The 27,657-nt window shown below is 37.6% G+C and overlaps 1 protein-coding gene across 1 annotated transcript; it reads left to right on the plus strand.

Annotated features, from left to right (window-relative positions):
* Positions 1 to 27,657, plus strand: LOC136028437 (serine-rich adhesin for platelets-like). The gene is made up of 6 exons (XM_065706280.1): positions 1 to 60; positions 1,057 to 1,243; positions 3,946 to 4,205; positions 7,087 to 7,563; positions 11,622 to 16,454; positions 19,325 to 27,657. Exons 1-6 carry the CDS (start codon positions 1 to 3, stop codon positions 27,131 to 27,133), a joined length of 13,626 nt encoding a protein of 4,541 aa, XP_065562352.1. The 3' UTR covers positions 27,134 to 27,657.

Below are 27,657 nucleotides of genomic sequence, written 5' to 3' on the forward strand. Positions count from 1 at the left end.
ATGACCAGGCATGCTCTGATCAAGCAGCATATAAAAGCAAGCAATGAAATTGAGACGAAGGTAGGCAGCGACAGCATTGAAAAACTTTTGACTGTAGGCAGTAATTCCAAAAGAATTGAACAGCACATCTGCATATTTTTGGCAGAACATAATCTGCCACTACGTCTTGCAGACAGCTTGATCCCTCTCCTAAGAAAATTATTTCCAAAAGACCAGGCTCTAGCACGAGTCACTCGGTAATAAGAAAGCTAAGAACATTTTGTGACAGAATTTTCCTTTGGCAACACAGCCAGTTAGTTGAGTTCCTTAAAGCTACATTTTCTCTGTGATAATTGATAAGACCACAGATTATGGTGTTGACGAGCAACTAGCTATCATAATATTATTTTTTTTTACCGAGAAAGATCTAAAACTTCATGTCGAAGTATTGGACATGGTTAAGTGAACTGATCGATCAGCTGAGGGTCTGATTACCTGCATAAAACAAGTCATTGAAAAAACAAACAAAAAAAACTCGATTGTCTCACAAAATACTGTTGGATTTTGTGCGTATACAACTAACAACATTTTTGAAGCCAATAGATCTGCTTCAACGCTAATGAAAACCATGGACCACCATGTCACGAATGTGAAATGCTAACGCCATCTTATTCACTTATGCTCATCCTATGCATGCTTGTCACTTCCCAAGACACTAGAAAACTTGGCACCAAATATCTATGCCCACTTTTCCAGAAGCACTTCCAGGCGAAATAAGTGAGCTGAATTTCAGAAGTTCTTTTAATGCAAAGCACTCTCAATTCTTACACCAGGACAGACCCGTTGGTTGTTTCTTCAGGCATGCATAAAGAGACTTATTGAGCATAGGGTTTCTCTAACTCAGTATTTTACAGAAACCACGTTTGACGACACAACTGCAACCACTGACCTTTTTTGTCAACATTGCAAAGCGAGTTGACAAAGTCATACCTTGAATTCATAGACTACTCTCTCGGACTTTCCAACGAATTTAACACAGTTTTTCAATCTGAGCTTCCACTTCTTCTCTCCCTAAAGGCAAGTGTCAGCAAACTTGCGAATGATATTGCGTCTAACTTCGTGAACCTGGACTGTATTCGCGGAGTTGGTTTGTTTATTGAAATGGAAGTTTACCTTTCAAGTGAGTACCTGCCTTCAGACAAAAAATATGTGAGGATAGCTGCTACCGATTCAATGCAAGAACTCGTAGATGCTCAACAGCCAAGTGATAAAAATTGATCTTTTCTCTCAGTTTTGTCGAAAATACTATATAGTCTTAATCAAGCAGTTCCATGACCATTTCAAGCTCAAAGACGAAATTTATGAAATTTTTGCTTTGGTTGAACCAAGGAAGGCAAGAAATTTGAAGCCAAAATCTCTAAGGCTACTATTTGCGAAATTTTCTGTTCTAAGAGAAAAGTGTTGGCTCTAGAAAACGGACGTAGACCGGAGGTCACAGACAATGACTAATGGCACTGAGCTTCATTTGGGAGCTGCCCAAGTTCAAGACCTGTCAGTTTAACAACACTGGATGAAGACATAAAGTCTGGAGACTCGCAGTGGCGAAAACAAGTACCCAGAATTGCAGAAGTGCATATCACTGATCTTCTATTTACGTTTCAGCAATGTATCAGCTGATCATTTGTTTAATCTCATGAAATTGATCAAAATAGACATCCGAAATAGTATCAAAAATGTCACACTAGTCTCACTTATTCGAATCAATTACTGGTTGAAAAACGAAGATAAAACTTCATCAACTGTCAGCATACCGAAAGCTGTCGCTGGCTTCAAGACGGAGACAGACGCTACTTATGATGAAGCGCGGAGATGATACTTTTTTGTTTTTCATCCCACCTAGCAACACTATACTTAGGTGAATGAGCACAAAAATATTCCACGGCACAAAACATCAAGGGAGGTTGTTTAGACAGTTTAAGCTTTCAAATAAAAACCAAAATTACTTTCTGGACATTATTTAAACACATAGACAGAGAATGTAATAATGTGTATTATTCTTGTTTATACCCTGTCAAGAGATTCCCAGGAACTTGAGAAGTCTTGACACTTTTCCCGAGGCAAGAGTAGGTGCAGAATTGTAAAAAGGTTAAATTTTTATCAAAAACAGAGGATATTTATGACGGAAACATAAGTAGTGAGATGAAGATTGTTTTAAAAGGTGTCCTAGACGCTACTCTTTTCTTCCTTGATGGTTTAAGATCAAGAAGAAGTTAAACAGCAATTCTCTCAAGACACAGGTGTTGTTAATTTTCTTCAAGATGCGGGTGTTTGTTACATAATAGGGTTTTTTCTACAAGATGCAGGTGTTTGTTATATTAATTACTTAAAAAACCTACGAGAGCCAGGAATAAAGCCGCAGGGCCCGCCAATCGAGGTGCAAATGCTGATGTTACATCTTAGTTTTCCTTTGGTTGTCAATAACTTAAAAAACCTAAGTATGTAAGGAAAAACCTTCAGGGCGTCTAAGTGGGGAACCTCAAGACACTGGGCCCTAGCAACCAATCCATCGGGTGCCCTAGCGAGCAATTCCACATAAGCCCTAGCAACCAATTCCAGCGGCGCCCTATCATCCAATTCCACCAGGACCCTAAAATCCAATTTCACCGGGCCCCTAGTAACCATTTCCAATGGGAGCCCGCTAGTCAAGTTGAAAACCCTCGCTAGTAACTGAAAATGACGTAATCTCGCTTGAAGTGTTAGAGCTTCGGGCTCAATAGTCAAGTGTGGAATCCCTGCCTGTAACTGATGACGGTGCTAATTGGGTGCTACGTAGTGACGGGACACACGTGAGTGTTACGTAAAAATTTGATAGATTTATTTTCAAAACAGTGTTTTTTCTCTTCAAGGTGTTTTCTTTTCTTCAAGGAGTTTTTTCTTCAAGGCGATTTTTTCTTTCAATGAGTTTTTTTTGTTCCAGATTTCATTTTCTTCCAGATGTTTTTTCTTTAAGATTTTAGTTTTTCTTCAAGGTTTTTTTTTAAGACATTTTCTTCAAGACTTTTCCCTCAGGGAACATTTAAAATCCGTCATCAAAGATTTTGTCTGCTGTAGGAATCGAATGTAAGACCAGAGTTTTCCATCAATGGAATGCTGCTTTAACCACCTGTGCAAAGAAACCCTTCCTAATATTATGATTCGGAAAATACTTTGTAGTGGGAATGCTATGATTGTTTCCGGAAATCTCTTTGCACAACCCCAACAATGTGCATTGCGTGATGATATTGCTTAAATCAATTAGATTCCCTATTGCCATTCTCGAGTGAGGAATGGATTGCGTGTTTCTTATCCTTGGAAAAATAACTCACGTGGAGGGGGAAATTGATTACTGGAATAAGGTGTAGAGGGTATTAGTGTTACACATTTGGAACACAAGTGAATGTTACAAATGAATGTTACAGTGAATGTTACAGTCCCGATTCCACCAACGTCGCTCGAGTTCCACCAGTTCCAGGATTTCTTAGGTAGGTGCCCTCGTGGTATTATATGGCTGAAAAATCAACACTAGTTAGTTTATTGAACGTTTTCGTACAGTTCTATTTGTACGTTGGAAGGATAAACACTTACATCTAACTGTAAAAAGTGAGGATGAAAAACTTCAAGAAATTGTGCGCACATGATACAGTTGTTGTAGCATTGAATGTTGACAAAGAGAAATATTTGAACTATGAAACAAGCATTAATGGAGAACTTATTGGAAATGTATGCGTTCATCCTCATGACAATAAGGTGTTAAATTCCTTTGGAATGCCCAAAAAAGTTCAACATTACTGGTGGTGGTGGTGGATATGCCAGAGTAGCATTTCCAGAGATAATAATGCTCAAAGAGAATGTAAACTCAAAACTTTTAGTTAATGACGGAGGCCAACTTCTTGCTACTGCTGCTTGTAACATGTTTCTTGTTTATAGATCCTATCACCGTGATTCTGGTATTAGCATTCAAAAGAAGACAAGAAAAAGAACAAGCCTACTCCATCACCAAAGCCATTTGCCGTATCTTATCTACGTGCCGAAACTGCAATCTATGTAAAAATAATGTCGTAAAAGACAGCGAAACCTTAATTAAAATAAAAGGGGCATTGACAGACAGTACCATCAAGGAATTAAAAGATGAATTGATGAACAAAGCGCTGGCAAACCTTAGTACTACCGACGAAAGTTTGCCAACAGTGACACATTTAAAACCATAATAACGATTACGAAATGTATGGCGAGATTGTCAAAAGTTGTTATGACTGCAAATGGAATAAGTGCCTCGTCAAGAGAGAACATCATGAAGCGTTTTATGGATTGGATTCAGAACAATCATTTTCTTATGATGGTATTCCAAATACCTTTATTTCCATAAAAATATTCTACTGCATTACTTTGTTATATTATCATTACTTTAGTGTACGCTAGCAACTCCAACGTTTTGAACGTTTATTCAAAAGTCAGAGATGCAAAAAAGGAATTTTCAGAAACAAAGGTACTACTATCGGGCTCATAGGGGATATACTAGAGTCTGAAATAGTTTAACGGGGTATTTATTGAAGTCTGAGAGAGATGGGCAGGATTTTTCCCCCAAAGTCCACACACAGAGACAGGCAAACAGACTTTCAGAGATAAAAACACGCAGAGAAAGAGAGAGAGAGAGAGAGAGAGAGAGAGAGAGAGAGAGAGAGAGAGAGCGAGACAGAGAGAGAAAGAGAGAGATAAAAAACTCACACAAAGTCAGACACACAGGTACAGTGACAGATAGAGATAAAAAATCACACACATACACAGACACGAAAAGACCGATACATAGGCAGGCAACACAGTCACACACAGGCACGGTACAGGCAAAGAGAGAGATTAACGAAGAGACAAAAACACACACAAAAACACAGAGCTTTACACACACGCACACACACACACACACAAACACACATGCAAGCACACAATACAAATACACACACACAAACCCAGAGAAAGACATAGAGACAGGCAAATACACAGGAAGACACACAGGCCCGGTGAGAGAGAGGAAAAAACACACATAAACACACAGAGTTATGCACAGAAACACACAAAGACAGAAGCAGATACAGGCATGCACACAATTAGTCACACATGCACGGTGAGAAAGAGACAAAAACACACACTAACAGAGAGAATCAAACATACAAAGGCAGACAAAGAGACAGGCTGACACACATTCAGAAACACAAACATGGTGAGAGAGGGAGAGAGACAAAAACAGACACAAACTCACAGAGTCAGGCACAAAAACACACAGAGAAAGAAATAGAGCCAGGCAAACACGCAGTCAGACGCACAGCCACAGTGAGAGGGAGGCAAGAACACACACACACACAGAGTGTCATATAAATAAACACACAAAGACAAACCACGAGATAAGTCAAACACACAATCAGATAAACAGGTACAGTGAGAGACAGAGAAATACAGAGTCAGATAAACAGGTACGGCGACAGAGGCAGACAAAAAACACATGAACACACAAATTAGGACACAAAGAGACAAGACAGACAAAGTGACAAACAAGGATACAATAAGGCACAGAGACACAATCAGAGACAAAAACACACAAACTCACAGATTGAGACACACAATCACACAAAGACAGACACAGAAAAAGGCAAACACACAGTCAGACATTTAGGTACGATGAGGGAGAGACAAAAACACACAAACACACAGAGTCCGACATAAAAAAAACACAAAACCAGATATAGAGATAGGCTAACACACAGTGAGACAAACAAGCACGGTGAGAGGGAGACGAAAACAAACAGAGTCAGACGTACCAACAGACAAAGAGACAGGCAAACACGCAATCAGACACACAGGCACAGTGAGAGAGAGAGAGACAAAATACACAGAAAGACACAGAATCAGATACATAAACACATAAAGAGAGGAACAGAGATAGGCAAAAACAGAGTCAGACACATAGGCACGGTGAAAGAGAGAGATAGTAAGTGTCTTACAGATAGTAAGAAACTCAAACACACAAAGACAGACAAAGAAAAAGAAAAGCACACAATAAGACACGCAGACACGATGAGAGAGTGAGAGAGACAAAACACACACAAACGCTCTCTCTTTGAGAGAGCGTTTGTCTCCCAGAGTCTGACTCTGTGTTTGTATGTGTTTTCTATCTCTCTCTCTCTCTCTCTCTCTTTCTCTCTCTCTCTCTCTTTCACTCTCTCTCTCTCTCTCTCTCTCTCTCTCTCTCTCTCTCTCTCTCTCTCTCTCTCTCTCTCTCTCTCTCTCTCTCTCTCTCTCTCTCTCTCTCTCTCTCTCTCTCTGTTTCTCTCTCTGTGCTTATTTGTCTGACTCGGTGAATTTGTGTGTTTTTGTCTCTCTCTCTCTCTCTCTCGCCATGCCTGTGTGTCTGACCGTAGGTTTGCCTGTTTCTGTGTCGGTCTTTGTGTGTTTGTGTGTCTACCTGTGTGTATTTGAGAGTGTTTTTTCTCTCTATCTCACCATGCCTGTGTTTCTGACTTTGTGGTTACCTGTCTCTGTGTCTTTTTTGTGTGTGTTTACCTGTCTCTGTGTCTATCTTTGTGTGTTTATATGTTTGACTCTCTATGTTTGAGTGTTTTCCGTCTCTCTCTCACCGTGCCAGTGTGTCTGACTGTCACTGTGTCTATATGTTTTGCCTCTCTCTTTCACCATACCAGTGTCTCTGACTTTGTATGTCTCTCTCTCTTTCTCCCTCTCTTTATCTCCCCCTCTCTCTCCCTCTTTCTCTCTCTCTCTTTCCTTCTCTATTTCTCTCTCTCTGTGTTTGGGACTCTGAGTGTCTGTTAGCCTATCTCTGTGTGGGGCTTTGGGAAAAAATTCTACCCGTCTCTCTCGAACTTCGGTAAACACTCTGTTAACCTATTTCAGACTGTAGTTAATCCCCTACGATTCCGCTAGATTCTAACTTCATAATTTTTCAGTCCAAGGATCAAGTTGAGTGGATACATCAGTCCATTTTAATTTTCTTGTTTATCTTTACACTGTCTTTCTCATTCTTAAGAAAAAAGTATTCTTATTAAAATGATTTTTTTTCAGGATCCAGGCAATTCGCAGAAAATTGAAGATTTGGAATCCAGAGACCAATTAACAGCTAGTAACAGTAGTGCCAATGCTAGAGTGGCTCAAAAATATGCCACCAAAGGAGCCATATCCGCCATCATTTCTCCACAAACAAGGAAACGATCCGGAAATCTACCAGCGAAACGTATCATGGATCAAAATTTACAAAACGCAATTTTGGCTAAGATCACGGCACTCTTACCGAAAAGACCTAATCCACATGATACTTCTAGAACGACAGACGATGAACTGAAAAAACATCTGTTAATCAGTTCGATCAAAACAGGTCAAAATATCAATTTTGGTGCCAAGATCGCTGAAGATACCACCACAACTTCTGCATATTCTAGCAGTACTGTCGACGATACTGGTCAAGAGACAACAACTGAATCTTCTACAACTTTTCTATCATCATCTTCATCCAACCCCCTTCCCTCTGACAAAGAAGCTACGGTGAGTCAAACACTTAAAACAACTCAGTAGATACTGTATCTTAGGATTTATTCAGCCAAACAGAACCATCAAATTAAAAAAATAACTCAAATTAAATTAAAGAGATTTTAAATTTAAATAAAATTAAAATTAAATGAGGGGGTTACCTTCTTCTGAATCTCTTTTCTCCGAAAATACATGAAATTCCATATTTTACAGACAGTGGCTTTGGGGTTCTCATACCTGTTTAATTTTATTGCATAGATTCACCAAGATCATATTTCTTTTTGATAAAAAGAAACTTAAATCTGTTTTCATTTCCTAATAGCTTTTGAAGAGATACTATTAGATAACAAATTTTGAACAGTAAAAATCAGCATAAATATTAGATTTTCTTGTTGAATTTATTGAGCACAAAGCTACGTTTTCAGGGATTATATTCCAAGGGTTGCTCATTGCTTACAATTGTTTTATTACTTTGCTGATCCAAGACTCTCTTCATCAATCCTAATCTTTTTTTTTTATCAAGTTTATTATTCGTATAGCAATTATGCAGCTCAGTTCAATGAAGCTTTAAAGTAATTATCGATATTAATCGTTTATCAAACAGTTCGTAGTAGCAAACTGTAGGTAAACCAAATAGTAAAAAAAAACTATTGAAAAAAAGAATTTTGATAACAATTATCACACTAAAAGAATTGATTTTATGATGATTTCAAATATATAAAATTCATTAAGTTTTTGTATATGACACCATCAAAAAGCCAAGTGATCTTAATGAAAATCAAATCATCATTCATGGTGACGTTTTTGTTAGTTGCTTTTCCTTTCTAGGGATGATTGCGTCTAACCAATGGTCCTATAAAATTGGGAGAGGGCTCATTCAGCCGGAAATTAAGAGTTCTTATACCCTTTTTAACTGAAACAAAACTATTGGAGGGCAACTAGCCCCCCTCTCAAGATCTCTTTTTCCCCAAAGAAATCCAATCAAAATCTGTGGCGGCCATTTGTTTCAACATGTCTAAAAATCCCCTCTGGGGATAAGATGACCCAAACAGCACCTGGGGAATGAGCTGTAATGTCTATGATTTACCAATTTTTTACACATAGTATCTGTTATTGGAAATATAAGGCAAATTTTAGAGGGGAATTTTCAGCAAAAGAAGAATTTTCAAGATGATAAGTTTTGTTGTCAGGACATTTTTCAAGGAGGATGTCCCGGTATAATTTGGAAAATTATCATGAAAAATAGATAAGAGTAAGGAGCAATATTAAAACTTAAAACGAAGAGACATAATCCTGTATATGAGAGGATTACCCCACCTGACTTTTGTACCAACTCTTTAAGAGCGACTGCTGAAACACAAGGGCAGTTTAACTGGAGCAAATAGTCTTTTAAGGCACCACAAAAATTTAGTATAAGAAGCAAGGTATTGAAGAAGAGGCAGTCCCCCTTGCGCACGGAATAGCTTATGTTCGTTATAAGTTTTAATATTGCTCCTTAGTTTTAGTTATAAAAAATCTTTTTCTTTTTTTTTGTTTAATTTTGTGCGGACTGACTACGTACATCCTTATAAAAAACTCCTGCACAGAGTGACAAAATGGCTTCATAAATTGGGAAGCTTTATATCTATTTTTTACAATTTAAATTGATTTGCAACGTCAGAATTTTCCCTTGATACCATTTTGGCACCCTTGAGGAAGAAATTGTTGTTTTATACAGCAACACAGCAGAACGCGCAACTTTGATCTATTACCATCGCTTTACTGTTTAAGAGCCTCTAAAACTTTTAATATCCATTCGAACGAGCCCTCTGTCGATATTCTAGGATCAATTATCCAGTATGGTCACGCCTGAAAAAAAAATTATCAGGCGTATGTGATCATCCTACTTAGAAAAACACAAAATTTCGAGTTTTTTTACGGATCTTCAGTAGAGTTCTCTGGTACGCTGAATATCGAGATTATTTCCTGTTTTGTTGAGTGTTTTCCCGTTTCTTGGAAAATTAAGTAAATTTTGTCAGGCTTATAACTTACAACGGGTTTTGCGTTTTTTAAGTTCTTCCTGCAAAACATCCCAAAAAATGTCCCCACCTCAAATAAAAATCCTGTATACAGCTCTGGGACTGGGCTTTGAGCTCCACGTCCTAAGTGTAGAGATTAGAAATGGCGACCTAACACTGGATTGGGGATTAAAACTCATTGATCCAGTCATTCTGACTTGGATGCTTAGTGGGAATATATTGGGCTCTTTCCCCTACTATAAACTCCTATATCTCATTTGGATCATTTGCGAGATTCTCGCTTTTGTAGGCAATATAATCTTAATCTGGCCTGGCCATAAGGCCAGGTTAAGCGACCAACCGGTAGTTTATGACCCCAGGTGTACTTTTCGTACAGGAACAGATTAGGTGTTAACTCATAGAAATCTGAATTTTCTTTTGAGATCCGATTCCTAGCTGAAATATTTTGAAACATTTTGATCATAGTATTTTGTCGAACGCAAGCTATACTTCCAAAATAGCTGAAAAATTTAAATGTACATCTTTAAACATACAGTGAAAACATCAAGTAAAGTGCGTGTTTTTCTTATTTGTTTGTATATCTGTCTGTCCAGACAAAACAAGACATTTATATAATTAGATTTTTTTTCAAAAACTATATTAAACCTCAAGAAAAAATTCTTAGCTTATATTTTAGTACAAAAAAGAGGATACACTAACAAAACCACAATTGGCTTTACATAAATAGATAAACGCTAAATCATTAAAATTTAGGAAAAAAACTTTTGAAGTCGACACATTCAGGGCTATGCCTTGCATGCTATATTTTGCGTTTCAGAAAAAGGTAATAGCCTACTGACAGCATCACGACAATACCCGCTGCCTCAGGCTGACAATAATCTTTCACAGACTTTGTCTGATTTGAGATCTCTGTCAACTTTCAAGGCACGTGTTGGCTTCTTGTTCTCTCCATCTGCTCATTGATCTGCTCCATCATTTGATTGCTCGTGCCGTCCATCGTAGAAAACGGACTTCGATTTGCTCGGACGATGCTCAATCCTTAGGCCCTCATAAATATGGTTTCATTTTGTTGAGTCTCTGTACTGACATCCACCCCTTACAAATGTCCTCGCTTCATTTTGGCAGTTATTGGTCCTTCAATTCTCGTGAACTATACCCTTGCTTCAAACGAGAAGAAAATAGACGTTCAGTCCTCACGGTTTGGACTTTTTAGCCTCTGGAATTTTACCTTCCCGCTCCACTTCCTTTGGCTCTTAGGATCATGAGCTTGTAGTTTTAGCTATTTTTAAGTGGGGATCCAAAACCACAATACAATCCTCAATTTCGCATAAAAAAGTTAATATTTAATCGCTGAAAAACTAGGAATAATGTCCAAAGTTAACATTTAAATGACTATACCTCAGCCTACTTCTTCAACACTAGCTTCTTTGTCTTCAGCAAACTGTAATACTGACAGCCTCTCAACAGCTCCTACTTCTTTCAGGTATGATAATAATTTCTCAAGTACTCTCTCTGATTTGAGCTCTTAAACAATTTTTTAAGGATGACCCCAAGGGTCCTCCCCTCTCTCTTTGAATTCACTAACACTTGGAACTCGGACACGGGGCCATAGCAAAAGACCCTCACTTCGCTCAGATGGTGCAACAGCCCTAGGCCTTCAAAATATTCTCTCAGCTAGCTCAATGAGAGCCAGATATCCAGCTCTCGCAAATAGCCCTCAATTCATGTGGGTCCTTGGATCCAAACATTATGTCCTTGCCTCACCTGGAATGTGAATAAGCCTCCAACCCTATCAAAAGTCCTCATTGCACTTGGCCTTTCAGCCTTTGCGCTTTCTATCACTTCTTACTACTTGCTTTACTCACCACAGTCAAAAGCTCGGTCCTTTGTCCATAATAACTTCATCTCAAGTCAATTTTTTCGTGACAAAAGAATATTTGAATAGAATTCACTTTTCTGGCTTTAATGTTTTAAGTGGTTTTTCGGATAAATAAAATCTTGGTCCTAAATAAACACTTGATTTTACTTTTCTCGGATATATTTTTTTTTTTTTAGGACGAGTTATTCATCTCAGATTCAACTGTAGGGGACGAGACCACAATATCATCCACAAATCTTCGGGAGTCAACAACAATATCATTGACATTAACAGCAGATGGGAATGTCTCCACAGAGATGCAAGACATTTCAGTAACAAGTAGCACAGACTATCCCTCGACATCAGGTTTTACTAAACAAGAAACCAAAAGTGAAACCTCCTTTACTGATAGGACAATGTCTAATTCTGTAGATTTTTCTTTAAGTACTAGCACTTTTAGCCCCACTCTGGATAATCAATTGAATGGAACTGTAAGTAGTAATAAAAATAATGGTGAATATCCCACTTCTTCTAAACTGTCGACAATTATAACAGAATCTTTAGACTCTAATAGTATACCTGATGAATCGTCTGTTACAAATATATATAACAGCACGATTACAGGTGTTGATACAACCCCTTCTTATTCAAGCTTTAACCCTACTTCCTTGAATCAAACTTCTTCGCAAATGATTACAATCTCATCATCTTTCCATAGCAGTACTACCAAACCACTCTTCTCAACCACCTTGCCTTCTTCTGATTCTTCTTCATTTCTAAGTGCTGTAAATGATTCTAGTGGACGCACAGAAACAACTTTTGAAGTTGACACTTCCACGGCTACACTTTTTTCTGTTTCTGTGACACCTACTTCTTCATCTTCTATTAATACTATGATTTCAGAAACAGCTTCTGAAGCTGATATTCCATCCACTTTGTCTTTCTCCACTTCTTCGAAATTAGCTTCTTCATCTTCAACAAATAGTAAAACTGACACAAAAATTGGAATTGAAGAAGTAACTACAGCCAATATAATGACCGAATTAGACTACGAAATGACCAAGTCCATCAATACTGATTCAACAGAGTCAACAACACTTGGCCCCAAGGAAGGAAAAGAAACATCTTCCACTTCTTCTCTTGAATCAACGGTGAATGTAAGCAACGATATCAGTGAGAGTAACCCTTCGAAAAGTTCTATAATATATACATCAGTTTCAACTAAAGACCTCGAAATGACAACAGATAAACATTCTGACTTGACTAGGGAAAACACTGAATCTTCAACAAGACCTTTTGAAGAAAACACTACTGTTAATTCTTCTGATGGCCAGGAATTGGTCCAGTCTTATTATTCAACCACTTCAAGCGATATCAAAACAGTACATAGCACTACTGTTAGACTATCAGAGCCAACGACAAGTACAGAAAATATCATCGTATCAAGTGATGAATCAATAACTATTTTGTCTTCAGAAACTGAAACGCCTGCAGTAACGTTGAGTCCTGCTGAATCTGATAGTGATCTTTCTACAGCAAAAACATTACAAGACTTTTTCACAGAGAGGCATACCGCCACTGACGATTTAACAAGCGCATCTAGTAGTCTTCTTGAGCTCACTTCTGAGATTACTGACGGCGCAACAAACTTTATCACAGAAAAAGAAAAATCGAACACAATGTCTTTCACACTGTCAGTTCTATCGAACAATACATCACCAACAGTAACCTTTTCATCAAGTGATAGCAAACTCATTCCTTCAGCAAATACTACAACTGAGTCTTATTCTTATTATACTAGCAAAGACACCAGCATTACAACATTTTCATATGAAAGTTCAGCCTCACCAGTTTCTGATAGCAAGACACTGACCAGTACGGGCAAAACCACTGTAATTTCACAAACTGAAAATTTAAAAATAAATAGTGAAGCATTAAGTACCGAATTTGTGTCAATAACTGATAGTGGCACATCTGTAACATTTGTGTCAGAATTAGTGACAGCCACCAAAAATACACCTCCATCGTCAACGGAATATACGCAATTTTCAACATCAAATGCTTCAATGCAACAAACCAGTGAGCCTGCCTCTCTTAGCACTATTCTTGGAGCTGATGCGACAGCTGAAGAAGCACTAACCGACGCGTATAGCAAAACAACAACTTCAAAACTATCGAGCAGTACCAAGAGTTTTGATACGCTTAATTTAACAACAGAATTTCAAAATCTCGAAACAACAGTTAACATTGGAGCTTCCACAGTAGCAATTATAAACAACGAAGAAGAAAATATGTTGGATAGTGGAACTACAATAAGACATTCCACTATTCCTTCAAAATATGACTTTTCTGATGGCCAAACATCGTTGAGCAGTCAATTGTTTTTCTCAAGCACTTCAGATGATGCAAAAAGAAACCAAAGCACTACTGTTGGACCATCAGAATCAACCAAAAATACAGTATATACCAGTATGTCAGTCGATGGATCAACAGATACTACACTATCAGATACTGAAACGCCTACAGTAATACCACATCATGGAGAATCTTCTTCTGTTTTGCAGACTACAACAGCAACACACGACTTTACCATGAACAGCAAAGCTAATGCTGATTTTGTAGAATATTTTACAAGCACAGCAAGTAGTCTTCTTGAATTTACTTCTGAAGTTACTGACATAACGTCAAATTTTAATACAGACAATTCTGAAGAAGAAGTAGACACTATTTCTTCAACTCTGCCAATCTTATCGGACTACACATCACCAACAAAAACTTTTTCTTCAGATAAGGCTGATCTAATTCCTTCAACAGACGGGACAACCGAGTCCTCTTCCTCTCGACCTAGCTCGGTCACCGATACTGACAAACTTTTATATGAAAGCACAACTCTACCAACATCTGGCACCAGCGAGATACTGCCGAGTACGAACGAGAATACTGTAAGTCCACAGGCTGATGATGAGAAAGCAACACAAGAAAAGTTTACTACCAAATGGTCAACAACAAGTGAAAGTGAAATGTCAGCTACCTTTGTGTCAGAAGCAGCTATAGTCTCCTCGAATAAGCTACCCTCTGTAACAGAATATTCAACTCTATCAACACTAGATAGTTCAACGCACCAAAATAGTGAGCCCACCTCTTCCAGAACTAGTCCAAGCACTGACAAGGTAACTGAAGAACTAATAACAGATTTAAATTCCATATCAATCACTTCAAAACCACTGAGTAGTACTGAAAGTTTTCTAACTTCAGGTTTTACGTCAGAATTTCAGGATTCTGATGATGAAGAAAAAATCTTGGGTAGTGAAATCACAGTAAAATACTCTCCCACTTCTTCGACAGATTATTCTACCAGCCAAATGCCAAGCTCGAGTACACTATACATTGTAGATACGTCGGAAACAGAAACGACACTTATTCCTAGCAATGCTACACATGATGCTAACTTAACGACTAAAAATAGCGAGGAAATTTTTTCAGCTTCTACATCAGAGTCCATTTCAAGCACTCAAACTACTACTCTACTTCCCGCTGAAACACCAACTGAATTTCCCGCTACTTCAACCATGAAAACAGACAATCTAATGAGTTCTACGTCTAGCATGCTTATTGAGTCGACCACTGATCTAGGATTAAGCCCTTCAACTGACACGAAAAGCATAACAACCACTTTAGCCTTAGAAAATAGCACAAAAACACCCAATACAATAAGCTTAAGTTCCGAATATCCAAGCTACAGTGCAATAGGAGATGTCGATACTACCCAGACAATTGAGACGACTGATGAAAAAACGATCTCTTTAAATCACATTACTACGTCTAGCTTTTCTATTTCCAGTACAGAATCTTACACCGAAGCTACCAAATTGGAAACAAGTACTCCTATAGCCATTAATATATCTGTCACAGAACCGTTATATCAGTCAAAACCTACTGGCTCCGTAATGACATCAGATACTTTAATACCGGACGAAGCAACAACAAGTAATTTCAGGGATAGTTCAAAATTTTCAGATGCCTCTGCTTACTCTAATGAAATATCAACCGTAGACCCAACTTTTACTGGGAACGATTTTGGATCAAGTAGCTCTAAATATGAAAGTGAAAGTCTAAATGAAAATGAGGGAACCGAATCTGGGCTAAGCGTTTCAGAAACAGATACTGATGAATATATAAGTACAACTCGAGCAATAACAGAAAGCGAGTTGAATTCAAAAACTACCGGAAATGTTCTTCATTCAAGTGACACATCAGCCAGCTTCACGTCATCGACGAACTTTGACATGTATACAGAATCATCAGTTATTACTAGTAAACCAACTTCTGGAATTGATTCAACTACAGAAAAATTAGCAACCTTCACAACGATTTCCACTTCCTCAATATCGACACCAGAACATCCCAGTTCAAAAACAGAAATGACCGAGATTACAGAGTCAGCTTCTATTATTGACACGGTTAGTACGCATCAAAGCACCACAGAAGATGACTTTGTTGCAACTACTCTGCCAAATAATACTGAAACATCAGTTATGGAAACAAACTATCTTTTCACCGACAGCTCATCTAGTTTGAACCACAATGAGATATCGTCTGAAAGTTCTACAAGTATTAACAACTTCGAGACTGAAAATACGGTACCTACAAAAGCCTTCAGTCAATCAAGCAAAACCTCAACTGTGGGCCCAACCACAGCTGCAGAAAATGTTGATATAATTAGCAATCCGTTTCAAGAAACAACAGTGACCCCTGGCGACATTAGCTCTACTCAGATACCAATAGTTACGAATAATGATGAAACTAACTCACCATTTCCTGAGACGACAATAAGTGAATATTCAAAAACGGAAGAATCGACAATCCATAAAACTGAAAATATATCTAGCCCAACAATGGAGGTACCTGCAAGCAGCACAGAAGATTACCCTACCACCCTTGCGTACTCCCACCACTTCACTGGATTAAGTACTACAATTAAGGCTGAAAATTCTTCTTTCCCTTTTACTACTTCAGAAATCTATTCTACGGTAAGTCTTCTTTCACTAACTTTTCATATCTTCAAACTATCTCAGCTAACAGAGCTAAGAGCTAAGCTCAGCCAATTAAATGTTAAAATTGTTTAAATAGGTAAAAGATACCTTTCTAACATACAAATTTGTAGAAAATAATAAGTATGAAGCACGAAAATTGCCAACTAGACTGTTCCCTGTTGTTTTTCATTCTACTCAAAATTCTTCCTCAAAAAACAATTTTCCATACTCTAGCAGTCCAAGATGTTTTAAATTACAAACAAAACACAAAATTGCGAGGGATTTTCAATAAATTAAAAACTGAAATTATTGACAAAAGACAAGAGTGGCACAACTTCGGAATTTCTTATGATGAATTGCATCGTTTTTTCCTCGTCGTCAATTAAAATTGCAAATTGTTACCATAAAGTTTTACCACACAACAAGCAATGGCAAGACATTTAAGTTTTCTGAAAGAAAGACTACTTTTCAAATGCAGTCAGTAAAATATTAATTATTGCTTTTTCTTTTAAAGCTAGAAGAAAATAGCATATGTATCAAAGTACTCAAGTAAAGAAGAACAGAATAATTGTTTTCTTTTTGCTTTATTGGGTTCCTCTCGGAATCTAAAATTGGGGTATCTGGGACACAAATTCTTCTAAATTCCACATAGTATCTTTCTAATTCTGGTAGCATAAGTAAAACAATAAGTAAAATAAATGGTATGATAGTACTTCCTATATATAAAGTATTGCTTTGCAGTAGATAAGGTGAGTAGGGCCTCTAGGAACTTTTTTTTCCAACAATTTTCTTCGGTAAAACCTACCATGAAAACTTGAATAAAACTAAATATTTCTTGTTTTGATTTTATATTTTCAGTATTTAAGAGGGAGGGGTTGAGATTATGCATCAATAGCTCTATCTTTTTCCTCTCTTTGTCATTGGGTTCTGTTTTCCTAACTTAACAATTTTACTAAGGAAGGATCGCACTGGTAACCTGTATCCATGGATATGATACAATACCCTCTGCATTATTCAACAAAATTACCTGAGTACAAAAAATTACAAATGATGACCCTGAGGGCACCATGTTCTTTAAATCACGCCATCTACATTATCCTGCTGATTCTCCTGAGGCCTGACAAAAGTAATAGACACATACAATTTTAGATCCTCTTAAATTTCCTGAACAGCAGCCCTAGACAGCAGCTTCCTAGTTTTGGTACCCAAGAGATTCAAAAGTATCTGAAATTGGGGATACCACTTGGAAATTTTGATGCTCAAGAAAATCCATCAAGTAGTATATATGGCCTGATATTAAGGTTAAAGAATACAGGGTACCGCCAGGATCAATACTTGCTAATTTCTGCTATAAGCAAAATCATTAAAAGTAATGCAAAACTTTTAAACTAGAGAACAAAGTCAATATTGCAGACGGAAGGGAACTTGGTATAAATTTTTGGTTAATATACTATCCTCCCCAAAGAATAAAAACAAATTTAAAAATGCGTGAATTAAATACATCTTTTTTGTTAAAAGTTTTATGTCTACCTTATATACACGGATATACATATTATTGTGTCATCCATTTTATTTATCGATTTTCTTAGGGTACCGGAAGTAGCAGGCTACTATCTTGATTTCAGACTCCGAAGGAGCACTAGCCAGTAGACAAAAGTACCGATTTTAGGGAGGACCCTAGTTTCAGTTATGGAGATTTTACCGTCAATGCTCTTCGTCAACTCTTAACTTCTTACTCTCTTAAGAATATTTCTTAAAAATAAACTGTAGCAGTCGAATCTAAACTTAAACTCAATTTGTTGATTGAATATTAATTTTTTTAGGATCTTTGTCAATCCTTGTAATTTTGATCAGTGCTCTTTTTCCTCTACCAAGAAATCGCGAATACTAGCCTTACTAGATTTAAGCAATTTGAACAGGATTTTTTTCCTGATAATTTCTGATTTAACAAGATAAAAAAAAAACATTGCTTTCGCTGTTGAAATTCTGGTCAAAAACAAATCAGTTTATTTGGATTTGTTGAATAAAAACATAACATACGAGAGATTAGACCTTTTTTACCCGGTTCGACCAAAGTTTTGGTGAAAACATTTTGCATTGGAAATCTTTTGAGATAGAAAAGAACAATTCTTGAACTTAAATACTTTGGTTGTAATCAGTAGTAAAACAGGTAGTAAAAATTGCCGTAGAGACTAGAATTACTAAAAACTATAGGTTTCACTATTGCTGAAAGTTTTCAAGCAGTGGCGCTATTAAGTTTCGCCAAATATCTTTTAAAAATTTAGCGTGAATAAAACTGTAAATTCACCTTATCAGAAACTACATTCAAATGTGCTACAGCATATTTTACCAAACAGTAACAGAAAAATCTTAGTGTTGGTCAAAACCCGACTAGAGGAAAACTTCTTCTTACTGACCCCCACCCCCTCCATTTAAATTTTTTATAGAAATATGGCACAATCCAAAGAAATTTCACAGAGACAAAAACAAATAGTTTTGGAATAAATGATTTTTCTATGAGAAGCCAAGTACAAGCCATAAAACTATATATTTAACTTAGATTTCTATATTTAAGAAATATACGTAATTATGTTGAAATGTTCCCCTTTTAAGCTTGAACCATGGTATTTTGTTTTTCCTCCTCTGTGGTCATGCCTAATGACCATTTATGTCTTTGCAAACCAAGAAACGAAAAAAATGTTCCTGTTATCATTGCTCTCTCTCTCTCTCTCCCTCTCTCTCTCTCTCTCTCTCTCTCTCTCTCTCTCTCTCTTCTTCTTCTTCTTAGAGGAAAGACACATTATTTTCATTTTGCATTTCTTGATCTTCATTTTATCTTTTCTTTGATGGCAAACTATACATTGCAGAGCAATATACCCACCGGATCCACTGAAGCCGTAATATATTTGACTACAACTACTGGATTTGAACAACCAACTGAAAACATCAATTTTGACAGTGCTTCAACGTCTTTCATACCTAAAGACGCAACCACCGACTACACCTCAGAGATATTAATCACGAGTGAAATATTTGAGACGACTATTTTGCCTACTAGAGAATCTAACACAAATAGCGATAAAGACCCCTCTGATCCAGAAACTTCTTCAATAACAGAGCCAGTGTCTGTATATAGCAGAGGTTCTACTGCTACAGGCTATGCTGGGTCAACAATTACGAGCAGCATAATTTCTGCAGAAAGCAGCGCGGTATCAAATGAAATATTAGAGACAACTACGACGTCAACAAGCGAGCATAGCCAAAACACAGATAGGATTGACTCACAATCCATGTCTGCAACAAGCTCAATTACAATAAGCAGCTTGGACGGGGTAACCATTACCACAACTGGCGAAACATCTGAAACAACTACACTGACAGATACTAAAACGTCTGACTTTATTGGATTTACTTCAACACTATCGAGCCTAAAAGGGACGAAGAGCTCTACAGAAACAACCAAAAAAGCAACAGAACGTTCAACATCGCTGAACCCAATTACGGCAGCTAAAACTAGCAACACTGCAACAGTATTTTTAACTGACGAAACGAGCTCGTCAGTATTTACAGAAACTTATACGACGAATGATGTTGACGACGTTAATGGATCACCAGCCACGTCATCTAGTGGATCAGAAATTCCATCCACAATTCACTTTATAGATTCAACCACCAATACTGAAGTTACTATTACGCCAGATCAAGTTACTGATAACAAAGAAAGCAGTGACACAACACCACCTCCTCCGACAAGTTCCGGTAGTACAGCATCTAAAGCGAAGGACACAACTGAAACGACAAGTGAAGCAACAGATATTAGTATAATGGAGGAGACTTCATTTTTTAGTAGCACTTCAAGCACCCCTAAGTACAACACCGAATTTACAAGGAAACCGGATCCTACAGTTGAGGACGACGAAAGTACTTCAACAGGATTGTCAACGTTGACACTAAATAATATAATAACAAGTGACAGCAGCCAGTTCTACGGAATATCAACGACAGTATCAACGTTCTTCAATGAGGTATCAAGTCCTAAAACAACAGGAAGTATTTCAACAGTAGGCGAATCTATCACTGAAGATTCAAGCATAGCAAATTCGAAATCCAGTTCCAGCTTAACAGGTAGAACAAACACATATTCTTCATCTTTAAGTACAACCACCGAAAAAGCTCTACTTACGACAGTGTCAGTAGCTACAGATTCAAATTCTACGTCTTCAACAGACAGCAAGCACGAAGGACAGACTAGCTCTCAAGCAGAGTCTACAACCACTTCATCCAGTTTGTTCCCTATTTCTACTATGCCCGATGAAGATACAACAATATCAAATGAATCCGAAACAAACACCTTATTAACAGAAATGGTTCCAGGAGTGACATCTCAATATTCTTCTTCGACTTTCCTTCTTTCTACACCTTCAACATCCGATGAACCATCTTTAACAACTATCAAGCCTGAAGTCAGTACTAAATTTGACGATCTATCTTACTTTACTAGTACTGAATTCGTCCCGAACAGCTCCTTAAGTTCGACTTTGTCTTCTTTATACACTGACAATTTCTTGAATAGTACTTCGTCACAAAGAGAGGATAATTTCGCAACATCATCTCTATCATCTTTGAGCGAAACGACAGCTGAATCTACCACACTTGACAGCCTATTTGACTCTAGTAAAGCATTCGATTCCTCTACAGCTGATCCCCTTGAAGAAACTATACTTTTTGATCTATCTTCACAATCTACTGAAATTACAACTTCTTCTTCGCTATTTTCTGAAACTTTGAATTTCCATGAAAATAACTTCACCACTCCTTATTATATCTCTTCAATGTCAGAATCAATTACAAACATGACATTTGGTGGGTTTTCTGACACATCAATTAGCTCACAAATATCATCTTCAAAGCCGAACCATACGTCCATAGCTAGTTTCGTAACTCCTTCAACCACACCTATATCTGTCTCGACAACTAAAGTTTCTTCTGATATCTCGGAAACCACACTACTCTCTTCGACTGTTTCTGATTCTTTGTCTTCTAATGATGCTGAACATCAAAGCTCAACAGTATCATTAATATATACATCAAAAGATTCAACCGGTTTAAGCTACAAAACCACAGAAGAAAACATAGTACAATCAAACTCAATGGGCTCTTCTATTAATGACGAAATATTCCCTTCTTCTTCTTCTCTTTCTTACACGTCTCCAAGAGACAAAACCACCTCCGAAACTAGTTCCACTACCATTTCCTCAAATGAAATCTCATCGACAAACACTGTTACATCAGTAATAACATCAGAACCAAAACTTATTATAAATACTACATCTACTTTTCCTTCGTCAATTATGCACACCAATTCTTTTCAGGCTACTGAGATCTTAAAAGAGGCTTCAGAGACAACAGAAGATTCATTTCGACGTTCCACATCTCATATTTCGCAAACTACTCCTGACTATACAACCACAATTGTTTCTACAGCGACGAATCACGAAAGTACCAGCACTGAAACTACTAAATCTTCGACAGATATACATTTAACGGCGGACACTGGCCTGAATTTATTTAGCGGAACTGAAACCACGTCGTTTGCATCATCAACATATTTTGAATCAGATGCAACAACAGTTTTTTCCTCATCTTTTGTTGAAAGCACAACTGATTTCGCACATTCAAAGACAGGAAAACCTACAACACTAGACAGTGGAGTGACTGGCACAGTTACGACAAGTGATATAGACGTTTTTACAGATACAATGTTGCCAACCACTATGACAATCACCACAACCTCTAACGAACTAGAACCTGAATTTTTAGTAACAGATGTAACTGAAGCCTCAAAAACTACTAATTTTGAGCTTATAAGCGAGTCCCCAACGCAAGAAGACGAAACCACTTCTGCTTCAATAAGTGTTACAGGTACTTCTACAACCCTGGTACCCACTGTAGGAAATATTACTTCAAGTTCAAAGTTTCCTACTTCTCAGCCTACAACTTCAGCACTACACTTTTCAACTGTTCAAACAACTACAGAAGATGCTGGCGAGACAAATAATTTCACACTAAGTAGCTTGGAAACTGATTCAACTGTCTATACTGTTGGAAATGCATTATCCGAAAAAGATTACACAGATAGTGAAATTTTAGATGAAGCAACAACTATCAATCAATCATTATTTAATTTTTCTAGTAGCTACACTACAAGCTCTACCATTGATATGGACATAGATTTTACTTCAAAATACTTCAATGAGAACATTACGGACATAGCAACACAGACAAATCCTACAATAGAAACAACTACTTTTACGCCCATGGAAGAACTGCTTATAACCTCGCCTGGCTTTGAAGATGCAACTGATATAGCGGAGACAACAGAGTTTACATTGTCGAGTACAGACACGATATCAACTACGTCTTATGTTAGTAAAGATCCAGGTTCTTCTACTTCTGTAACATTCTCAGTACAAACCACAAATTATGGGACTCACACACCTGAATCAAACTTTCTTATAACTTCTGAAGGACCTTCCAATACAAATGGCGAAACAAAGCCAACACCCCTTGAAAGCTCCTCAATTGAAACCTCTACTTACTCAACTGTTGCATTGGAACAAGAGAACTCCACAAGTTTGAGCGACTTAAATACAGAGGCAAGCAATGGAGTCACTTATGGTTTGACAGATATTGAAACAAACTCGTCAAGCACAGATCCAGCAACTTCAAGTGGAATGGATAAAATGACAACAGATCTAATCTATTCAAATTCTTTTGAAGCAGAATCCTATACCCAGGAAACTTTGCAATCAAACGAAACACCAACGGAATCCACTATGTCAACTACAACGGCATATATAGCATCTTCAACAGTTAGCGATACACTTACCACACAGGACTACCTAACTAATAATAGCAGCAGTAGCGCTACGCCAACGTCTAATGAAACAATGTTTTCAACAGCAAGTAGTTATACAGATACAATAACGACTTCTACTGCAACAATAGAAGAGGAGGCTGGATTAGCCGAAGCAGGTGTCTCAGGAACAACAAAAGACTATACTGACTTGGCTCCTTTGATTGTTAATGGCACCACCGTTGATATCTTTTCAACTCATAAAAGCTCGACAACACAAGAAACAACGGTAGTAATGCCAACTGAATCAAATATTGATACCACCTTGAACAGCAAATACATTAGTAGCAATCTACCATATAACACAGACGTAACACCATTTTCTACAGCAGAGTCAACAGACAGCAACAGTTCATATGAAACACCGGCTATTGAAATGTCAACAGCTTTGGACATTTCATCGTCGACAGAATTCATTTTTTCATCAGTAAGTTCTGAAAAGGTAGAAGTCACTACATTTGATACATTATCAACAGGGCAAGATTTCTCATCTCCCTTTCCAATGAATTCTGATAGTGAAATGACAAACATGGAAACTTCAACCACTGAAATGATTGATAATGCCACTACAGAATCGACAACAGATTATAGTGACAAAATAATTTTAATAACTGATAGTACAATCTCAGATTTGGTGAGCTCGACTCGGGAAAATTCTCCACCTTTAGGCACAGCCACTGAGAAGACAACAGATTCAGACATCGATACGACATTAAGCACCACTTATTTTACTACTGATCAGTCACCCAGTGCAGATTTACAACAGCATTCTACAATAGAACCAGTACACAACAACAGTCCAGAGCTAACTGTTTCTCATAGATCTACTTCAACAGAATTTAGTGTGTCTTCAGGGACTCTCGGATTTACGGAAATTAGTCCAATTTCATCCACTATGCTTGATGCCTCATCTGTCTTTCCTACAACTCTTAATAAAAATGAGATTATGTTGTCGACTACAGAAATAGCATACACTACTGATGAATTAGAAAACGAAATAAACCGGACACAACAAGCAAGTACAGTTAAGTACAAAACTAGCACCACCACTTTTGGTGAAAGTACAGCTTCTTTATCGCCAGAAGATACTACCACTGTCATAGATACAGACCAGGTCACTGAACTGGAAACAGACGGTATAGACACAACTTTAGAGTCTAATGGAGGTAAGGGGACTAGCACAGAAATTATGAGTACTACAAGCATACAAGGAACAACTACAGGACCCCTAAATAGTGTCTTTAGCACACAAAGTACAGATAAAGTCCCCAATACGGTCGTAACTGAAGAAACTACAACACCTGTAACAGAGCACCTCTACAGCTTAGTCTCCACTACTGGCACACACAGTCTAGATTCTACCTCAACTAGCCCTACCGCTAAAATGACAACCGAGTCTCCCATTGCAACATCTACCGTAGCGGGAGAAAGAACTCCAACTAACAGCGACAATATAGAAACAAGTATGTCTAGTTCACTAACATCCAGTGTAACAGCCTCAAATGAGTTTGGAAATAAAAGCTCAGTAGATGCTACCACAGACGAAGCTATTGGAACTGACAGCATCACAGAAAAAAGCAGTACTTTTCCATACACCCAAAAAGACAAAACAGAATCAGAATATATAAACCCAACAAATCTACCTTCAGGCAATGAGGCTACACATAAAACGACATTATCTTCGACAGAAGCCCCGGATACTTCAACAACAAGACCATCTGGTTTGGGTATCTCTGATACCATTGAAGGAAATGTTACACAAGAAACTTTGATATCAATAACTTCCCTGGCAAGTACTTTAAGCAACAATGAAGTTTTTACGACGGAATATTTGACTAGCCAATTTTCACAGCAAGGAATTATTTCCAGCACACCTCAAATTATAGATGAAAATACAACCGTAGGAACGCAGGAGACCACTTTACATCTATCCACAAAAGCACTTCCTTCAACAGCCACCACAGTGGCAGCTACAGACTTGACGACAGAAAGCATCACAGAAACAGAAGGAGTGGCTGACCCTATCACAAGCACAAATTCACCTGAGATAGAACTAGAAGAAGAAAAAGATGAAACTTTGAGCTTTAGTACCAGCTCCCCAAGCTCTAATATTACTCCTTCAGATCCAATGAGCGGGATAACCATTCCTCCTGGGATAATTTCTGGAGGCAGTTCTGACACTGGTATTATTACAACGGCTCCACCAATAATAGGAGATGTTACCGAAGAAACCATAATAATGGATAGTACTACCCCACCTTCCATCAATACTATTGGCCCACAAGATGGGATCGTAGTAAACCCAGGTGGAAGCATAAGCATACCCAAACCAGTCAAACCAATTAGACCAAAGCCGATCAGGCCAAGACCAAATCCTAGTGGCAACTCCGGTGCTGCTCAAAACCCAGCACAAGCATCTAATGAGTTTCTGCCAATTGTTCCTAATGCCTTTATTACGGGAGGTAATTTAGTTGATGCAGTTCCGCAATTGGTTGACTACCCACCAATAGGACCCCCAAGCGATGGAGTTAATGGTGGAATACTAGCTCCTGGAGACACTTTTGTTCCATCTATAAACTTTCCTCCAATTCAAGCTGGATCAGGAATTACGGGAGGAATATTGGATCCCAGCAACAATCCAGATTCATTGGTGAGGAATCCCACAGCTCAGGCACAGGGTCAGAACTCTTTTTTTGGAACACTGTCAAGTTTAGCGCGAGGTACATTCCCTGGGATTGCTACAGCTGCAGTGCTTTTGTCTGCACCATTTGCTTTTGCAACTGGTTTTGCGCCGTTAAACAGAGACGATAATGCAAAACCTAGCTTCGACATACGTAAAGTAATTAAATCTAACAAGAATCACTTATTAAGAACAAACTTCAAGTTGCCTATTAAGAAGAACGATGCGACAAAAATTCACAAAAATTTAAAAAATTTGTTCAGAAATAAGGTTAAGGATGAAGCCCCATATGTTCATTTCTTTCCAGAATCGCTAGTAGAAAGGCAACCGTTTTCACTTCAAGAAGAAATGGATTACGACCAAAATTTTGCGAGAATTGAAAAAGCAACCACAAGTCAAAAACATGAATCCATATCAAAATCTTATATAGGAGATGCAATGCAAGATGTTTCAAGAGGCAGTCCAGAACAAAACATAGAACCAGACCACACTACAAATGAATTAAAACGCTTCCGCCTTAGGGATCGTAAGAAAACTATTTCTAAACAAAGGTATGACAACAGTGACCAAATAAAATATACGGACATTCACCAGGATAAAGAAAGTTTTTATGACCATACCAATAATCAAGAAGTAATCAATTGGCAAAACGAAAATGGAAACGAAGAAGTAGAAACAAAGCTGCATAGAAAGAAGAAGAAGAAAAGGAAGAAAAGACCACATTACTACCAGTCGGAAAAAAGTGTGAAAGAGCCTCTAACCAATCAAAAATTTGATTCGTTCAGTGCACAAATTTGGGACGATCCATGGAACGGCAGAGAAGATACATTTCATCCCTCGTTATATCCTTATGATCGTGAAGAAAGAAAAAGGGATATTCTTGAAGAATTTGCAACCCAAAAAAAGGAACCGAAATCTAGGAGCATTTTTAGCCATTTAAATGGCCCCATTCATCTTGGTAAACGGTCAGTAGATAAAAATGAGAGAAGAAGAGCATCGGAAGCAGCCAAATTTTATCAGCTAACGCCAAAAATCTGCAAAACGCAACCACGGTTATGTTCGATTTTGATGAAAAGCTGACAACCCCGTGTTTTATTAACTAGTTGGAAATACCACTGAATGACAAACTTAATCCTTGAATTTGATGACAAAGCTTATAATAAACATCCCGAATTTATTATACGGTAAAAAGCAATGTATTGCATAAATATGGTTGCAATATTAATAATGATTACCGTATAAGTGGTGTAACAAACTAGTAGTAGAACTTCAGTTTTAAAATTATCCTTAAAGAATTCAGGTGGTACCCTCGTTTTCACTTTAGCAGCTGTTTAGATCAGATAATCTTTGATAAAAGGGATCGACATCGTACAGCCTACCTATCTTTAAATGTACTACACGTGCTTAGAGGATTACTTACTGACTTTAAATTGGAGTACCTAGTACCAAATATTTTTAATTATAGAAAGTTAATGTTGTGATTATTTATAAGTTATTTATTTATTTATCTAATTTATTCTACTGCGAAGCAGTTTAATCTGGGTTACATGGTGATTGTTGTTGTTGCTTTTTAATGAAATAAATGTATGCTATACACAAGAAAA

This window comes from Artemia franciscana, chromosome 6, assembly GCF_032884065.1.
Source record: "Artemia franciscana chromosome 6, ASM3288406v1, whole genome shotgun sequence".
NCBI classification, from domain to species: Eukaryota; Metazoa; Arthropoda; class Branchiopoda; order Anostraca; family Artemiidae; genus Artemia; species Artemia franciscana.